Source organism: Rhinolophus ferrumequinum, chromosome X, assembly GCF_004115265.2.
Source record: "Rhinolophus ferrumequinum isolate MPI-CBG mRhiFer1 chromosome X, mRhiFer1_v1.p, whole genome shotgun sequence".
Classification (NCBI taxonomy): Eukaryota; Metazoa; Chordata; class Mammalia; order Chiroptera; family Rhinolophidae; genus Rhinolophus; species Rhinolophus ferrumequinum.
Window position 1 is genome coordinate 42,154,771 of NC_046284.1, and position 18,385 is coordinate 42,173,155.

The 18,385-nt window shown below is 36.1% G+C and overlaps 1 protein-coding gene across 1 annotated transcript in view; it reads right to left on the bottom strand.

Annotated features, from left to right (window-relative positions):
• Positions 1-10,036: 10,036 nt before the first annotated feature.
• The window catches only part of ALG13 (ALG13 UDP-N-acetylglucosaminyltransferase subunit), a 68,882-nt gene continuing 60,533 nt past the window's right edge, over positions 10,037-18,385 (bottom strand). The window contains 2 exon segments of the mRNA XM_033105011.1: positions 10,037-10,928; positions 16,866-17,046. Of these exon segments, the coding sequence (XP_032960902.1) occupies positions 10,663-10,928; positions 16,866-17,046 (447 nt within the window). The 3' untranslated portion in view covers positions 10,037-10,662.

Consider the following 18,385-nt stretch of genomic DNA (forward strand, 5'->3'; position numbering starts at 1 on the left):
GCTGTGTAGAAGCTTCCTGGTACTACACAAATGAAAGGCAAAAAATTTCTCTTGTTAACAGAGAGAGCCCGCTACTTTTGACCATTGTAATCAACCTTTCTAAGTCCAGGATTGTAGCACATATCTGCCCTACCTTCATTCCTCACCCGCAAAAAGAAAATCCTTCTTTGTAACTCTAAATGACTGGATAGAACCAAAAAAGGCTGTTAAGACATAGGTAAGAAAGGCCTGCAGTGTGAAGGTCATGCTCACCAATTTACAGCCTATTTCGTCCTTCTGCTCTATCTATAAGCAGGCTTTACAGCAACCTAACATCCCAGGAGCTGCACCTCAACATATGCACACACACATACCAAGGCACCATCCTCAGTGGCACTTCAATGAGTAGGTGGCAGTGTGCCTTTTATTTTAGCCTAAGGTGGCCCACCATTTGCAAATACAGTTAAGCTGGGCTTGGCCATTTTATGTGTTTTCCCACAAAATTCAACACCATGTTTCCCCTAAAGTAAGACCTAACCGCAAAATAAGCTGTGGCATGATTTTTCAGGATGCTCGTAATATAAAATAAGCCCTAGTGCGTCTTTTGGAGCAAAAATAATATAAGACCTGGTCTTATTTTTGGGGAAATACGGTAGGACTTATTTTATATTATGAGCATCCTGAAAAATCATGCTAGGGCTTATTTTCCGGTTAGGTCTTTTATTCGGGGAAACATGGTATATTCTCAAAATACTCATTGCCACCAATTGCCTTCAAACCTAGAAACCTTGACAGTTCTCTGGTCTTATACAATCCTGAAAACTGACCCTTGGAAGGTAAGACAAAAAAGAGGCTTTGGATTTTTGTGGGAGTGCTTGAAGTACTTAGAGGATGATAGTAGAGAGACAGATGGAAAAGCTTTCAGATTAAGGATGAGTATGGATAAGGACTTTAAAACATAGGGCTAAACCACCAAATCATCCAACGTTTTAGATGACCATATTGAGATGGAGTTCCCCAATTAAAAAAAGAAAAAGTTTCTGGATGAAAACTTTAATGTCAACATTTTCTTCCTCAACAAACTCCAAAAGTGTAACAGTATATGAAACTAGCTCTGAAACTAGTACATCATTTTTCAAAGGTTGGGTCATATTCAGGTTGAATTTAAAATTGCAGCAAGTTCTCACTTTGTGATCACTGCATTCCTAAGTTAAACACATCAGACCCATAGTAAAGTTACATTTTAAATTGTGCAATGTCATTGACTGGCTTTTATAAATTCACATTTGACCAATTACTGCGAAGGACAGATTTCTCCAAATTTTATCTAAGAAATAAAATAAATTTGTCAAAACTCTACCTGAAAGAAAAATAGAAGTTAAAATTGAGAGAAGGTAGTATGGAAGAAAGCTAGATTCTGTAACTGGTGTCACATTTTAGCCTCATAAACTTGGAATAAACATGTAAAGTGAGATTATAAAATAATGAGACTGATATTTTCATAAACATGCCAGAATTTAAGTGCCCAAATAAATGTTGTTCTTCAAACTAGTCACCATAAGCTGCACCCATATTCGAGTGCTGCCATTACTCCAACTATTGTGGACTTCTGCTTTTGGGAGGCCTTTGAAAATCCACAACGAAATCTCTGAATATCCAATGGTAGAAAATAATGATCCTGTAAGATTAAATTTTTAGAAACAGTCAAAAGTAACTTTAGATCCATATTTGGTAAAAAGTTGAGAGACCACGCTGAGTTCTACTTTTTCTGGTAAAAAAATTAACATTTTTCAAGTGCTATTACACAATAGGAAGTTTGATAGGCACAGTTATATGAAGTAATGAGACAGTATCTTGTGTAGTTTGCAAAGCGACCTGAAACTACTTTTCAGAATCTATAGTTTTTTTTTTCCTTATAAACTTTATTGAGGAATAATTTGTGTACAATTACCTGCATCCATTTAACGTGTACAATTCAGTGAGTTTTCACAATTGTACATAGCCCTTGAACCACCACCAAAATCAAGATATTTTTTACCAAAATATTTCCATCATCTCCAAAAGATTCCTATTCTTTGCCATGGAATGTATTTTCAAACATGCTTGAAACAGTGGCAGCCTTACTGGCGTAAGTGCACAGGTACCCAAGGAGGATATTTTAAAGAATACCATATGTAGGTATAGAACCTCCACTGATTTGGGAACAACCATAATGACTTAAGCCTTGAAACATTTGTTTAAAATAGAACACATTCCAAGCTCCAATGGCTTATGCTGTACATAAACTCAGAACTGGCTTCCCAAACCTTATTTGATCCATAAGAAATGACACGTTATAATGCTGAGGTTCTGACAACTAGTTTGTTACAGGAAGAAGGGGCAGCAATGAAAAGCCCAAGAAATGGAGAAGAATGGGAGGGTTTTGGACTCAGAAGAAAAATGGGAGGGTTTTGGACTCAGAAGTAGCAGAAGTAGGAAGTGGCTCTAGTGAGAGGATGGAGGCAGCTAGCTGAATGTTTAGGACATTTGTAAATCACCTGTTAAGACTAGGTATTTCCTGTGTAAGATTTAGTCATATTAAAATGCAACTTTTCTTCATCACTTTGTGGTCACACCTTTTAGGACTTCCTTTTACAACGTGTACTAAGTGATCAGTTTCAATAACCACAGCAATGTAGCCTGTAGTCTAATAAGCAGAGTGATAACTCTACTTAGTATACTTGGGCAGGAGAAGCACTCCGAATTCTCAAGTGTCTAACAGGACCCCTGGAACCAATGGCACTAAAATGAATGTGTGAGCTCATGAGGAAATCTCTAAACCCAAGGATTAACTCATTAGTCTGTGATTTTCTTAAAGTTAAAACGCAATCCAGTTTGATAACTTATTAACTTCAAAATTTTAACTGTTCAAATTACTCCATTAACATAGCAAAAGTAAACCCAGGTGCTCTCTTATTTCAACTATAAATGCAAAGACTTTCTCAAGGACATTTCAGTTCAAATAAGGATAAACACATCTTCCACAAATTAACACATTTTAATTCATCTGTTTCTTATAACTTAAGAATGCACACTAGTAGTAATATTCAAGAAAATATCAATATTTAAACTCTATACAGGATTCTATTTCAAAGTTTCTCAAAAATAGGGTTGAAACTAAGGACGAAAAGTTTCTTCCCATTCAAAACAATGTAGTTTGGAGCTAACATTTGATAGCAGATAAAGAACACTAGAAAACACAGGTGATGTTTAATTCACATTCTTAGCCTAGCTGATGGCCCCAATCACATATTATCATACAGAAAATCTTTCCATCAAACTTAAAGTTAAAAATTGTATTTCCTAAGCTTAATCATGAAAAGGGAAAATTCTGAATGTGTTTGTGTAAATGGCATTTTGGCTCTGCACACTTCTATCTTAAAAGCTAAAACTCCCTGAGTAACTATTACTTTAAATACTTTCTGTAAGAAGTGCAAAGTTAGTTATTCTTAAATGTGTTAAAAAGAATCTTGCATAATAAAATATTTTATGTATTTTTAGTTTCAGTATAAAGAAAAATAAAGCATTTGCTCCCCCTCCCCGAAATGTATGGTTGCTCAGATTTAAGATGTTTTGTTCCTCCCTTTCCCAATGTAATCATTTATAGACACCTATTGTCAATAAACATTTATGAATAGATTTTATACTATAATTTAACCAGCAGAAACACTTAGACTTCTGCAGCCAATATATTTTGAAAAGCAGATTATTGAGAACATTAATATCATTCGAACCTATATTTCCTGTTAAACAAAGCTGTGACCATTAAATATTTAAAAATTGAATAAACATTCATAAAGAACTTTGAGATGATGACACGAAGGGAATAGCTATAAATAAAGCTATAGCTTACACCATTGAAAAATCTTATAGACCCTATCCTGAAAATTTCTTATTCTTTATTGAGTACCCAAAGTATGATCCATGTGGTACAGAACAGTTTGACTCTGTGGGTCAGTGAGAAGACACATAAATTGAGGTTAAGCTGGTCATTATTGAGCTAGTATAATCTGAGTACATTTGGGCAATATTTCCTCAAGTATCAGCTGACATTTCCTTTTAATAATTTTTTGTGTAATAACAGTCTTTTCAGCAATTAGCTTTCCCCTAATTAAATCAGATTCCTGAAGTATTACTGTATTTTATTTTACTAATTAACATTAACTTTTAGGCACCAGAGCACTGGTTAGATTCCAGAACAACTTAAGTTTCAGCCAAATAACTCACTTGCAAGTGCTGGCCTAATTATTTTAAGAAGTGTTATTGGGTGTATAACATTTACATGTTGATTAGGCAAGTAAGGACACTTATAAAGGCATTAATGTATCTGAAAAAGATCTGCAACCAGCATATGCAAAGAATACCTACAACTCAATAATAAAAACAAATGATTTAAATACATTTCAAAAAGGTATATATACAACTTGCGAATAAGCACAAGAAAAGGTGCTCAACATAATCATGTAAATAGAAATTAAAACCACAATGAAATACCACTTACTACACATCTACCAGAATGGCTAAAATCAAAAAGACTGACATCACCAGATGTGGACAGGGATGAAAAACAACTGTAACTCTCACACATTGCTGATAGGACTATAAAATGTTACAATCACTTTGGAAAATGTCCTGTAGTTTCTTACAAAACTAAACATACACGTAATCTTTGGCCCACCAATTCCATTCCAAGAGGAATAAAAACAAATGCTCACAAAAACACATCTACAAAACTGCCCATAGCAGCTTTATTCGTATCTAAAAACTGGAAATGGCCCAAGTGTCCCTCAAGAGAATGGATAAACAAACAACGAAATATCCATATGATAAAATGTTGCTCAGCCATAAAAACAAATTGTTGACACGCACAACATGAATGGGTCCAAAATATATTATGCTGAAAGAAGCTTTACATAAACAAGCACATATAAATTCATTTACATATAATTTGAAAACAATCTAATCTATGATGGGGAAAATAAGAAGGAACAGTAGAGTTCTACAACTTATTCATCTTGCATAATTAAAATTTATCAAGACAAAAATTGTCACTTTGATCTGGCTAATACACCAGCAAAGAAATAAAACTTTTTTTTTCTTTTTGTAAGTCTAGAACTTGAGTACCCTAGTACTAGGGTAGAATTTTATTCCCCTACAATTCTGCAAAAGATTTGAGAAACTTGTATTACACAGTTTGGAAAAAGCATAAGGTCTGCAAGAAAAAATCTGCTAGTTGATTAGGTGAAGGGACTGACCATCCATATAATACCAATAAATCACTACCATGAATCAATAATGTTTGGCTAAAATAGACCTTAACATTTTATTTCATTGACTGGCCTGATTTAATAAGAACAGGCTCAGTTTAACCTCAATATTGTTGAATCAAATCCCCCACTCTCCACAAAAGGTTTTTAGCCTGTAGCATGAACCATCTACCAGGAAAAAACAAACAAAAAAAACAATAAAAAACAGCCATTTAACAGTAAAGGAGTTCCTAGTTTCCAAGCTTCTCTTTGGCAGCCATATGGAGACCAGTGAACTCAAAAGTGATGATTATTAGGGAAAGAGTGAAACAGTAAAACCTGAAATGGGTCACTCACCTCAATTTCAACTACAAATAAATGTCATGGTTTAATAAAATTTAGTTTTACAGGTAGTGAATATTCTTGAGAATTATAGAATTTTAAGAATCAGTTGCCTATACTATAGGCTTCCCAAACTCTCAGATATCTTAACAGAGACCTATGGACCTATGTGATAGCCTATCTAAAATCTTGTATGTTTAATTCTTTTCAGGATTCAAAGCAACATTTTTTAAAACCTTAACTCTTAGTAACTTCATAAACAAACATTTACTCTCCAGATGGCAACCAGTTACCAACGTAGTTTAACTATTATGAAAAATTTCAAACACAAAAATAGAGGGAATAGCATAATGAACCCAAGTGTCAACAGTTATTATTCAAGTTATTAACATGCAGCTAACTTTCTTTCATCTATTAGGTTGGTGCAAAAGTAATTGCAGTTTTTGCAATTTATTTTAACCTTTTAAACTGCAATTACTTTTGCACCAACCTAATATAAACACCCTTCAGATTATTTTGAGGCAATACACAGATTTATCACTCCAAAGCAGTTTTATTCCCACAGTAGTCACCTAAACTCATGTCTATCCTTTCCTGAAGCTACAACACCCCCACATCCACGGGCTTTGATACTTGAGGCCGGAGAGAAGACAAGTTGCTCCTACTGAAACTTAACGTTCTAGGTAAGATAGAGGCGAGGAGAAGAGGTCTTTTGCTATATTAGTTCTCCCGAATTCTCAGTTTTTATTATAAATGGAAACATAAATGGCTGCAAAGAGGTTTCATGTAAAATAAACTACATGTGTCCCAGTTTTTAACAAGTCTAGATTAAGTACACGTATCACTCTCCCCCAGTGACTATTTCATTATTCATGAAGATTTATGTCTGAATTAAGTTCTGAATGTCTGGTGTTCACATAAAAAAAATCATGGTTTATACTTTTATTCCTAAAGCTAATTAAAAGGTTATGCCTTGATTGTAGACTTCAAGAAAATGGAAGATGTTTTAAATTCACAAGTCTTGAATTTCAACAGTAAAACAGATTCAGTATTCTCATCTGTTCTTAATCAAGGCAGGAAAATAATTAGTTTTAAGAATAAATATACACAGCACAAAAATGAATTCTAATTGTTTTTTATCACTATGGAAATGATTCTGCTTTCTACCTTTGGTGTGACCAGATTTATCTCAGGAGGTGGGGTGGAAGTAAAGGGTCCAGACAAAGCCCAGTCCTTCCCCTAACAATTCTTAAAGGATGAAATTTGGTTGTAACAGTAGACGAAAGGTAGGATGTCTTTTATTACATCAAGGGCAACTAAAGAGGTAATATGTAAAAAGAAGTCTACCACTATGCTTATACTATGGGTTTATTACACATGTCTTAAGGTTGTTTTTTAATTATTATTATTACCAGATAAACCACTTCCTTTATATCTGTAAGCTGCCTTCAAAAACCACTGCAGACTTCTCCTGCAGAACAGGTCACCTTCACCCTCCCAACCCCCCAAAGAATACAGGAGGGTCTGGGTACATTCCTTGATTATTTCTTACAGAAGACTGAGAATAATACTCACAAGTGGACTACATTTGTATGATATAAACTACCATAAATACTGTTGACTTCAAACACCTGTGACAGTAAAAATTAGGTTGCAACAAAAAAACAAACAACCCAATTGAAAAATGGGCAGAGGCCCTAAAGAGACATTTCTCCAAAGAGGACATACAAATGGCAAATAGACATATGAAAAAATGCTCAACATCACTAATCATCAGAGAAATGCAATTAAAACCACAATGAGATATCACCTCACCCCAGTTAGAATGGCTATCATCAACAAGACAAATAGTAACAAGTGTTGGAGAGGCTGTGGAGAAAAAGGAACCCTCATACACTGTTGTTGGGAATGCAGACTGGTGCAGCAGTTATGGAAGGCAGTATGGAGGTTCCTCAAAAAATTATGAATAGAATTACTGTATGACCCAGCAATCCCTCTCTTGGGTATCTACCCAAAAAATCTGAAAACATTTATACATAAAGACACGTGTGCTCCAATGTTCATTGCAGCTTTATCTACGGTGGCCAAGACATGGAAACAACCAAAATGTCCTTCAATAGATGAATGGATAAAGAAGTTGTGGTATATATACACAATGGAATACTAGTCTGCCATAAGAAAAGATTAAATAGGATCATTTGTGACAACATGGATGGATCTTGAGAGTATAATGCTAAGCGAAACAAGTCAGACAGAAAAAGCAGAGAACAATATGATTTCACTGATATGTGGTATATAAACCAAAAATAACCAAAGAACAAGACAAACAAATGAGACAAAAACTCATAGACACAGACAATAGTTTAGTGGTTACCAGAGGGTAATGGGGTGGGGGGTGGTAGATGAGGGTAAGGGAATCAAATATATGGTGATGGAAGGGGAACTGACTGGGTGGTGAACACACAATGGGATTTATAGATGATGTAATACAGAATTGTACACCTAAAATCTATGTAACTTTACTAACAACTGTCACCCCAACAAACTAATTAAAAATAAAAAAAGAAAGGGGCCGGCCCAGTGGCTCAGGCTGTTAGAGCTCCATGCTCCTAACTCCGAAGGCTGCCGGTTCGATTCCCACATGGACCAGTGGGCTGTCAACCACAAGGTTGCCAGTTCAATTCCTCGAGTCCCGCAAGGGATGGTGGGCTCCGCCCCCTGCAACTAAGATTGAACACGGCACGTTGAGCTGAGCTGCCTCCCGGATGGCTCAGTTGGTTGGAGCACGTCTTCTCAACCACAAGGCTGCTGGTTTCGACTTCCGCAAGGGATGGTGGGCTGTGCCCCCTGCAACTAGCAACGGCAACTGGACCTGGAGCTGAGCTGCGCCCTCCACAACTGAGACTGAAAGGACAACAACTTGAAGCTGAATGGCACCCTCCACAACTAAGATTGAAAGGACAACAACTTGACTTGGAAAAAAGTCCTGGAAGTACACACTGTTCCCCAATAAAATCTTTTAAATAAATAAATAAAAAGAAAGAAAAGAAAAAAAAAATTAGGCTGTTCTACTATACACCACTGATTTCTGGTTTTTAAATTAATAACAAGTGTCTCATTAAATTGCATTAATTAATAATGGAACTCAACACAAGGCAGCGATCTACAAGTTTAAAATAAAAACGTATCAACAGGAAGCATAAGACAAATGTGCTTATCTCAAAACCAAACAATTTCCACATTCTCAAAATAGACTACAACCTTCTAAAACACCACCTGGAAGCTAATTAGTGAACCACTGACAGTTGAAGATACAGGACAATCACTTGCTGTGAGTTACGTATATTTCAAAAATGTTAGTGTGTTTGAAAAATGTTGAAGAGAGGGTTGCTCCATATTTTAAGCTTGACTAAAATAAACCTTTACTTAAAACAATTTGTAGGCTACACAACATGAGAACTCAGGAGGTTAGCTGAAAAGATGATAAAACATTAACACATAGAGTTAGTTTGTCAGAAAGATCAGTACACTGTTGTTCATCTTTTACTAAAGTTGTCAGATACACTTCTTAAGATCAAGAATGCAAAAACACAATCAGTCCCATGTCTCTTATGAAGCAGAAGCCTTAACTAGCACACTGATGTGGAACTCATTAATATCAATCACCTTGAGAACAGCACATCAAAGATATTAGAATATCTTCTAGATCTTCTTTGCAAATGGATTCCACTCTAGTTCTTTCAACTGTTCAAGCACCTTGAGTCCTGAGGTCTTAAGCGGTACATTTGGCCGGGGGTATAGCTGAAGGTGGGAAAGGACAGACTGATTTACAAGCATAAATACCTTTTTAAAAGGCAACATAAATAGGTTTGGTGGCAACAAAGAACACCTTAAAAATAACTCTTTATCAGGTGAGCTAGGGTAAAGCATTCGTGATGAATTACTCCTCATAGGAGAACTGAATACAAAAGATCTTGTGGTCTCTGGGTAGATGAAAGGGAAAAGAGAGAAAGACTGATGAAATATGTCTCACAGAAACTTAGAGACAAGGCAGGCCTGGAGAGATGTAAGGCAAGTCTAAAACCAAAAACTGAAAGATCTGATAACTATTGGGAGTACAGGACAATGAGAAAGTAAGTTCAGATTAAAGTTCCACGTGGGAGTTAATATATTTTAAAAAACAGAAATACTACCTAAAAAGGTATTCTCAAGGGAAAAGAATTACATATGGTAGTATGCATTGAAATGTCTTGAGATTAAATAACATTTCAGCTGGCTCTGCCAGTTCATGCTATAAATTCACATACTTTTGCAACCAAAATACCAGGGGAAAAACATTGGAACAATCAAATGCCTCATACTCTTTGTTGCCATGAAAAAACAAAAAAGAAGAAAATCCCCACTCATTTTACGAATTTTAAATGCTAATTTTTATTTATTGCTAACTGTGCAAAGGATACCAATTCAATACTGTGCAGTAAAACAGTTACATAAATCCAATATTAAACAATAGCACATGGGACAGATCTAAAGCAGAGCACCTTGTGCCTTCGAAACTGATTAATATCATAGAACACAACTCAGTTCAGACAATTCTTAAGAAACCTGAAGAGTTCTCTCATTTAATATTAAGTTAGTTACCCAGAAGCAAATGCTCTAGGTTTTGTTTTATTTTCTAGAGAAAAGTGGAAATTATTTGAATTTTGCAGTTTAATATGATGTGTGACATCTGAACCAAGGAAACAGTTCGTATGATTTATTCCTTTTATCATTTGGTACTATCAGCTGATATAATGTTGACAAGCTGGAAGACAGCTGAATACAATGAAGTATGCTCAACATGGGCTAGCTGTACATCCATCTCAATTTCCTTATTCACAAACCAAAGCAACATTCCTTTATTTTAAAGTACTATTTTAAATCAAAAGACAAAATAATCTTAAAGACAGAATAGTAACCACCTAAATCACTTTTTTAAACACTAACTTAAAACAGTTTTTAGAAACCAAAACAGCAAGAAAAATGGCAGTGAAAGAATACTTCATACTGCTGAATCTTACATATTCTGAGGTACATAATGAGAAGCTGAGGAAGGTGAAGCAATATAGCCAACTGGCCCAGGATTCGTAGCACCATGAATATGAGGAGAACCACCATATACTGCTCCAACAGGATGCCAAGAGGCAACATATGGATAATCCGGCATAATAGGAAGACAGGAATCAAAACCCGGTAAAGGTGGCTGCCCACAGGGATCTGACATCACTGGATAATAGACTGCTCCATGAGGGACAGGTGCAGGATCAGCATTTGGACAAGTATCTGAAACAAAGAATGCATACAGTACACTTTATATAGAAAGCTTCACTAAAACACCAGTATAAAATGGATGCTCTTAACAAGTAAAAATGAAATTTAGCACTAACTATAGGAAAGATCACAGCAATTACAGCAGGAGCACTTTAGATAGGAAGTGTGACTAAAACAGGCTACCAAAAGATTATATGAACATTTACCAATTTAAAATTTTAAATATTCATGTGTGTGTATGTATCAAATGTATTTTACCTAGTGATAGCTATCTTTCTGGGGTGATTCAGGCATGAACCCACTACATAAAGAAACGTTCTCTAGAGTCCTTCTAGTCAATTAAGTTCTTATAAAAGTTGGTCATAATGAAGTTATCCAATCGTTTTCTAGTACAACACATATATTATCCAAATAACTGAATTACTTTAGTGATTAAAAATTCAGGTGTCTATACAGTCTGGTCTACACTTGAAGGTACAGTTTTGAAGAGCATTTAAATATTTAAGTGCTATCTCTTGAATGTCATTAAGATCCTTCCATCTTGAGCAGCCAGTTAGCTCAGTCGGTTAGAGCACGGTGCTCTTAACAACAAAGTTGCGGGTTCAATCCCCACATGGGCCACCGTGAGCTGTGCCCTCCACAACTAGATTGAAACAACTACTTGACTTAGAGCTGATGGGTCCTGGAAAAACACACTTAAAATAAAATTTAAAAGTTTAAAAAAGAAAAAAAAAGATCCTAGCATATTTTCAATTTTACAGCACTTTTGCTACCATGAGTAGGTTTCAGTGGAAATAAGATGCTGTTCTGGCCTTGCTATAGTAATTATATAAATATTCAACAAAAAGGAATCCTTAATTACTTGGGATAACTTATATTAGTTCATTTTTGGAATTAAGACTGCCACTGTCTAATGGTTTACTACCATTAAAACTATCTCTATAAAAGGTACCCGGTACAAAAATGCAATAAAGGTTGATACTTTAATTTTTATTACCATGGGCCACATCACATGATCATACCAGGGATAATATTCTATAGCACTAATATTCCAAAACCATTAATATGCTTTAAAAAAGGGAGGAGAGAAAAGAAATTCACATTCCTCATATGTGCCAAGAACAGTATATTTATACATAAGGTCTCATTTAGTTTTCATAACAATGCTGGCAATTAGGTATTTCCCATTTTACAGAAAAGTAGGCTTAGGAAGGCCAAGTAACATAGCTGAGATCACAACAATCAAGTAGCAGTGTGGGGAAACAAATTGGTTAGGTTAGTCCCTAACGTTTCTTCTTATCTCCCGCTGATTCCTTCCAAGAAAGGCAGTCCAAAGATCCTATGCTGTGAGTAAATCCTCCAAAATGCATCCCCATCTGTATTATACTGTGAACGTGCAAAGCGACTAACCTTATGGTCTCAAACTTCTTGGTCTCAGGATCCCTTTATACTCTTAAAAACTGAGGATCCCAAATAGCTTTTGTTTATGTGGTTTATATCTATCAATATTTACTGTATTAGGAATTAAACTAAGAAATTTAAAAGTATTAATTCACATAAAAATAAACCCTTTATGTTAACACAAAATTTTTATGCAAATGAGTTTATTTTCCAAAACTAAAAGAAAATGTGAAATAGTGGCATTGTTTTACACTTGTGGAAATCTCTAATATAATGGCTTAATAGAAAATAGCTGGATTCTTATATCTGCTTCTGTATTTAATCTATTATAATACATTGTTTGGGTTGAAGTACACGAAGAAAATCTGGATTCATTTAGATATGTACTTAGAAAAGAGAGGTCTTTCAATAACTAGCCTTTTCAGATAACTGTAGATATTCCTTGATGCTACAGTGAAACTAGGTAGTTTCTTAAAGATCAGTAACAGTATGGATTTTTCATACTTTAATTTTAAAATCCACTGTTTTATCTTGCATTTTGGATAGATCTTTTATGAAATCATGCACGGGTAACGTCACGCATTGGTAACTGGGAAAATATTCTTTCACTGAGTTATACAGGTCTCCCAAATGTTGACACATTTCATTAGACAATGTAAAAAAAAAGACATTCATTAACAGCGCCATCTAAGTATTGGGAAGCTGTCAAGCTCGTGGTCGCAGATACAAATTTTCTAAAATTTTAATTTTTACTTGAAAGCTGAAATTTTTATCTTTAACAACAAATACTATCAACTGTTTTTCTTGAAGTGGCAGGCTCATGTAGTTCATTTGAGAAAATGTCTGCCAGATCCCCCAGTTTGAATAACCATCGTTTGTCTATCATTCTTTCAAGTAAAAATAGTGTTCCACGAAAAAAGGCTGCTATGGTAGTTCAGCTCAGAACTCAACCTCACAAATCCTTATATTTAGGTTAATCATCAAACTTCAATTAAGTGTGCAGAGTGCCTTTTGAATAATTCTCATTTTGTCACACAAATATAAAGCACAATTATTCAAAGATAAATCTTTAGGAATTCATTCTCTTCCTTAAAAATTAGTGCTACTCTTTTTAAGCAAAATGGCAAATATTATTCAGAAATTAATGGATATTGGCAAGATGGCAGACTAGAGAAACACTGCGCTTGCCTCCTCCCATAATCACATTTAAATTACAACTAAATTATATTAGGTTGGTGCAAAAGAAATTGCAGTTTAAAAGGTTAAAAATAATTGCAAAAACTGTAATTACTTTTGCACCAACCTAATCAATCAACCTGGAGAACCATCTGAATAGGTGAAATGAAGGCCTATAACTAAAATATTAAAAAGCCACATAAAGATTGGTAGAAGGGGTGGAGATGCAAAACGGGCCGGCCCAACTTGTGTGTGGTGGTTGAGAATCAGGAGGGATATCCTGGCCTTGGAGGTTCCCCCAGAGGAGGGAGGGAACCCAGGCTCACACAAGACAACCCAGTCTGGAGTACCGGTGTGGGGAAAAGGAGCCTCCAAAACATCTGGCTTGGAAAAACGGGGGATTCTTTCCATTGGGTGAGACAAAAGGCTGCTGGAAACCCAGACATCTTCTTAAAGGGCCCACATACAGACTCACTTGCTCATAGACACTCACCCTGGGCTCTGGTGCAGGGACACCAACTCTGGATGTGCCAGAGACAAAGAGAAACTGAGTTGTGTGACTTCAGGGCAAGGACAGGGGTTGGGTGGGGTAAGTTGCCATTTTCTCTGTTTAGAACCTTCCACCATGCAGCCAGCAGGTGAGCGCCGTTTTTTCCTGGGTTGAGCCCTCCCCCCACATGGCCAAATTTTAATCTCCATTGGTCTGATGAAATCCGCTCACTCGATCCTGGTGACTGCCTGAGACCCTGCCCCACCCAATTCATGAAATGCCTGAGGAGCTTTCCGTGGCTCACAGGAGGCTTTTTCAGTGGCAAACAGCTGGCCTCAACTACCATGCCACTGGAAGCACCATTACAGGCAGCAGTCAGCCACAGCCCACACTTCAGTCTTTCTTGGACAACTCTAGGGGGTAGGCGAACCCATGGTGTGTGGCGGTTGGCCTCGGTGTGCGGCGGTTGGCCTCGGTGTGCTCTCAGACTTTTGCAAGATGCTCCAGGCTCTGCACTGGTACCAAACCATAATCCACATTAACCTGGGAAAAAACACTCGCCTCACTCTGGTGACTCCCTGAGATCTCACCTCATCGAATTCACTCAGCAGCAGGCCTCGGGATGCCCTCGGCTTTTTGTGGACTTACCCCCGGCCCAGTACTGCTGGCAGCCGTCCTCAGTCTGCCGTGTGGCCTCTCCCAGGTGCCTCCAAGGCCCAGTACAGACAGCAACTGACCACAGATTGCTTTGTGACTCCTACCAGGTAGTCCCAGGCTAGTCACAAGCAATGGCTGACCTGGGCCTGCACTGGAAACTATCCTAAGAGGCCTCAGAACAAACATACCCAGAGGTAGGTATCAGACCACAACAAAGCACCACCCCATTAGCCCCAAAAGTGGCATGCCCAAAGGGCAGTCTCAGCAGGGACCAGAGCCTACTGGGGCAAATCCTGCTCCACAGTGTAAGCCCACCGCACAGGAACCTGTAAGCTGTGGATGGGGCCAAACCCTACAGCCAGTCAGCCTGAGGATCAGTCCCATCCACTGATGAACCAACTGTAATCGAGGCTCAATTTGATGTACAAAATCAATAAAATGAAAAGACAACCTACTGAATGGGAGAAGATATTCACCAATGATACAGCTGATAAGGGGTTAATATCCAAAATATATAAAAAACGCATACAACTCAACATCAAATAAAAAAAGCAAACAATCCAGTTAAAAAATAGGCAGAGGACCTGAATAGACATTTCTCCAAAAAGGACACACAGATGGCCAAGACATATGAAAAGATGCTAAAGGTAGCTAACCAACAGAGACATGCAAATTAAAACCACAATGAGGTAGCACCTCACGTTTCAGAAAGGTTATCATCAATAAATCAAATAACAAATGTTGGCCAAGAATATGGAAAAAAGGGAACCCTCGTGCACTGTTGGTAGGATTGCAAATTGGTGTGGCATCTATGGAAAATATTACAGAGGTTCCTCAAAAAATTAAAAATAAAACTACATATGACCCAGCAATTCCATTTCTAGGCATTTATCTGAAGAAATCCAAAACACTAATTCGAAAAGATATACGTACCCCTATGTTCACTGCAGCACTATTTACAACAGCCAAGATATGGAAGGATCCCAAGCACCCATCAATCAACGACTGGATAAAGAAGATGTGGTGCATATATACCAGTACAATAGAATATTACTCAGCCACAGAAAAGATTGAAATCTTACCATTTGCAACAACATATATAAACCTAGAGTGTATTATGCTGAGTGAAATAAGTCAGACTGAGAAAAACAAATACCGTATGATCTCACTTATGTGTGGAATCTGAATAACAAAATAAATGAACAAACAAAACAGAAACAGATTCATAGATACGGAGAACAAACTGATGGTTGCCAGATGGGAGAGGGGCTGGGAGCTGGTAAAAAACGTGAGGGGATTAAGAAATACAAATTGGTAGTTGCAAAATAGTTATGGGGATGTAAAATATCAACACAGAGACTATAGTCCATAATGTTGCAACAACTACATACAGCACCAGGTCGATATTAGACTAATTGGGGATCACTGCATAAACTATATAAATGTCTCACCACTATGCTATACACCTGAAACTAATATAAAATAATACTGAATGTCAACTGTAACTGAAAAAAAATATATTTAAAAAAGAAAAAAGATAAATATTTAGTAAAAATAAAACATGTTTGATGAAATGAAAAATAAATAAGATTGGCATTTTTGTTCACAAGTGTGTGGCTTTTAGGAAAACACTGATTACTAGCATGGTTTGGTGCCCCTGCCTTGATTTGTGCATAGGTGGCAGCAGTTTTACCTGCCACTAATTTTTGCACCCCCATTGCACATCTAACACAGTGAAAGGGACAAAGAAAATCTGTGCATTATGATGAATACTTCTGGCTTCATGGATCACTTGAAAGGATCTCAGGGACCCCATGTATCATGTTTTGAAAAACACTGGTCTAGTATTTGAACTTAATTCTGTGTTTCCCCAAAAATAAGACCTAGCTGGACCATCAGTTCTAATGCGTCTTTTGGAGCCAAAATTAATTTAAAACCCAGTCTTTATATTATATTACATATTATATTATATTATATTAAGACCCGGTATTATATTATATTGTGTTATGTTATATTATATTGCATTATATAAGACCCGGTCTTATATTATAGTTAAATAAGATCGTGTCTTATATTAATTTTTGCTCCAAAAGACGCATTAGAGCTGATGGTCCGGCTAGGTCTTATTTTTGGGGAAACACAGTAAAATACCCGATGGCTATTATTAAATTGTGCATAATAAAATCCAATGGTCTTTCTTACAAACAATCTCATTACATACTCACCATTTGCTGATGCTTCTGCCTGTGCACCATCTTGTCTCCCCACCTCACTGTACAACTGAGGAATGGTCTGATCTACCAGAGGAGGTGGCTCAGTATAGACTGAATAATTCTCTACATGAAGCTGTTGCTGCTGCATCTGTGGCACATAGACCATGGAGTGCCAGTAGTTGTGGTAATAGCACTTGGGCAAGAAAGGGAAAAAATAAACACTTTATTGTTCTATTTTCTTAAAGTAGTTCATTTCCTCTCTAAAAAGAAAAAAAAGTTGGGCCATAATTTTCCCATGGGGTAACACTGAATTTTTTTATCTAAAAGATATGACATTTAGAAAATCTATTCTCTATTATAACTTTAAAACCTTTTGCAGCATCTGTATCTCATATTTGGACCTAGGAATTCTTTTAGGAAAGAATCTGATGGAAATAAAGAGAAATACACAATGACATGTATAAACAGAAATGTTTTATAGCATTATTTTTAAAAGCAGAACCCCTTGAACAACCTAAATATTCAACAATAGGGAAGTAGATGAATAAATTATGATCTATTCATGATAGAACACAAAACAGGCAATAAAAAAACACACTGTCAAATATTTAAAGGAAAAAATGCTGTTAACTTAAAAGTTTACAAAATTACACAGCATAGTCCACATTTTGTAAATTATGCAAACAAACACAAAGGAAATCTATCAAAGTATACAGTAGTTATACAGGTGATTTCGGTTTTCTTTATACTTTAGTATTTTCCAGATATACTACAATGAATGCTATTACTTCTATTATGAAAAAAAGTATTAAAATATTTTTCTGCATTTCCTTGTTTCCCCTGAAGGAATATTTTTAAAAGGCTCAGCCTTGTGAAATAAATCACAATGTTTCTACACGTGACTATGATAAACTAACACAACTGAAGGGACAAATAGTTTATTTTTTCAATTCTTGAAATTTCCTTTATGAAATTTAGTCTCAAATAACAAAAACCAACTTCACTACTCTAAATTTACAAATGTGTTCCAGTTGGGGAAGATAATTTTCTGGAAATGATATGTCCGAGGTTTTAGGGAAATCTATGAACTAATCTAAGCATTATCCAGGAGACTATCTAGTTTACTATCATTGGCAAATCTTAAGAAGCATCATTCCTTTTCAGGAAATATACCATCTTATTATATCAGAAGTGTTATTTCAAGGAGAAAATGATCCCTGAATGAATAAAAGAGCTCTTACATGAAATCAGAGATACCTGCAGTGATATTAAGATATTTGTCAGTATTCACCTTTTACAACTCTGGGGAGTGGTGAAAATCAAGTGTCTGGCACATATCTATGAACACATGAGTGCTTAAAAATAACACAGCTCTTTAAATGTCTGAATTTGATTACTTTTCACATGGAATGCAGAAATAACCATCAAATGTTTTAAGTAAGCAGGATAAATAACACATTTATTATTTCAAGACAGAAAAACATAGTGAAGAGTTGGCACATGATGCTAAATATGGAGGCCAATATATGCTA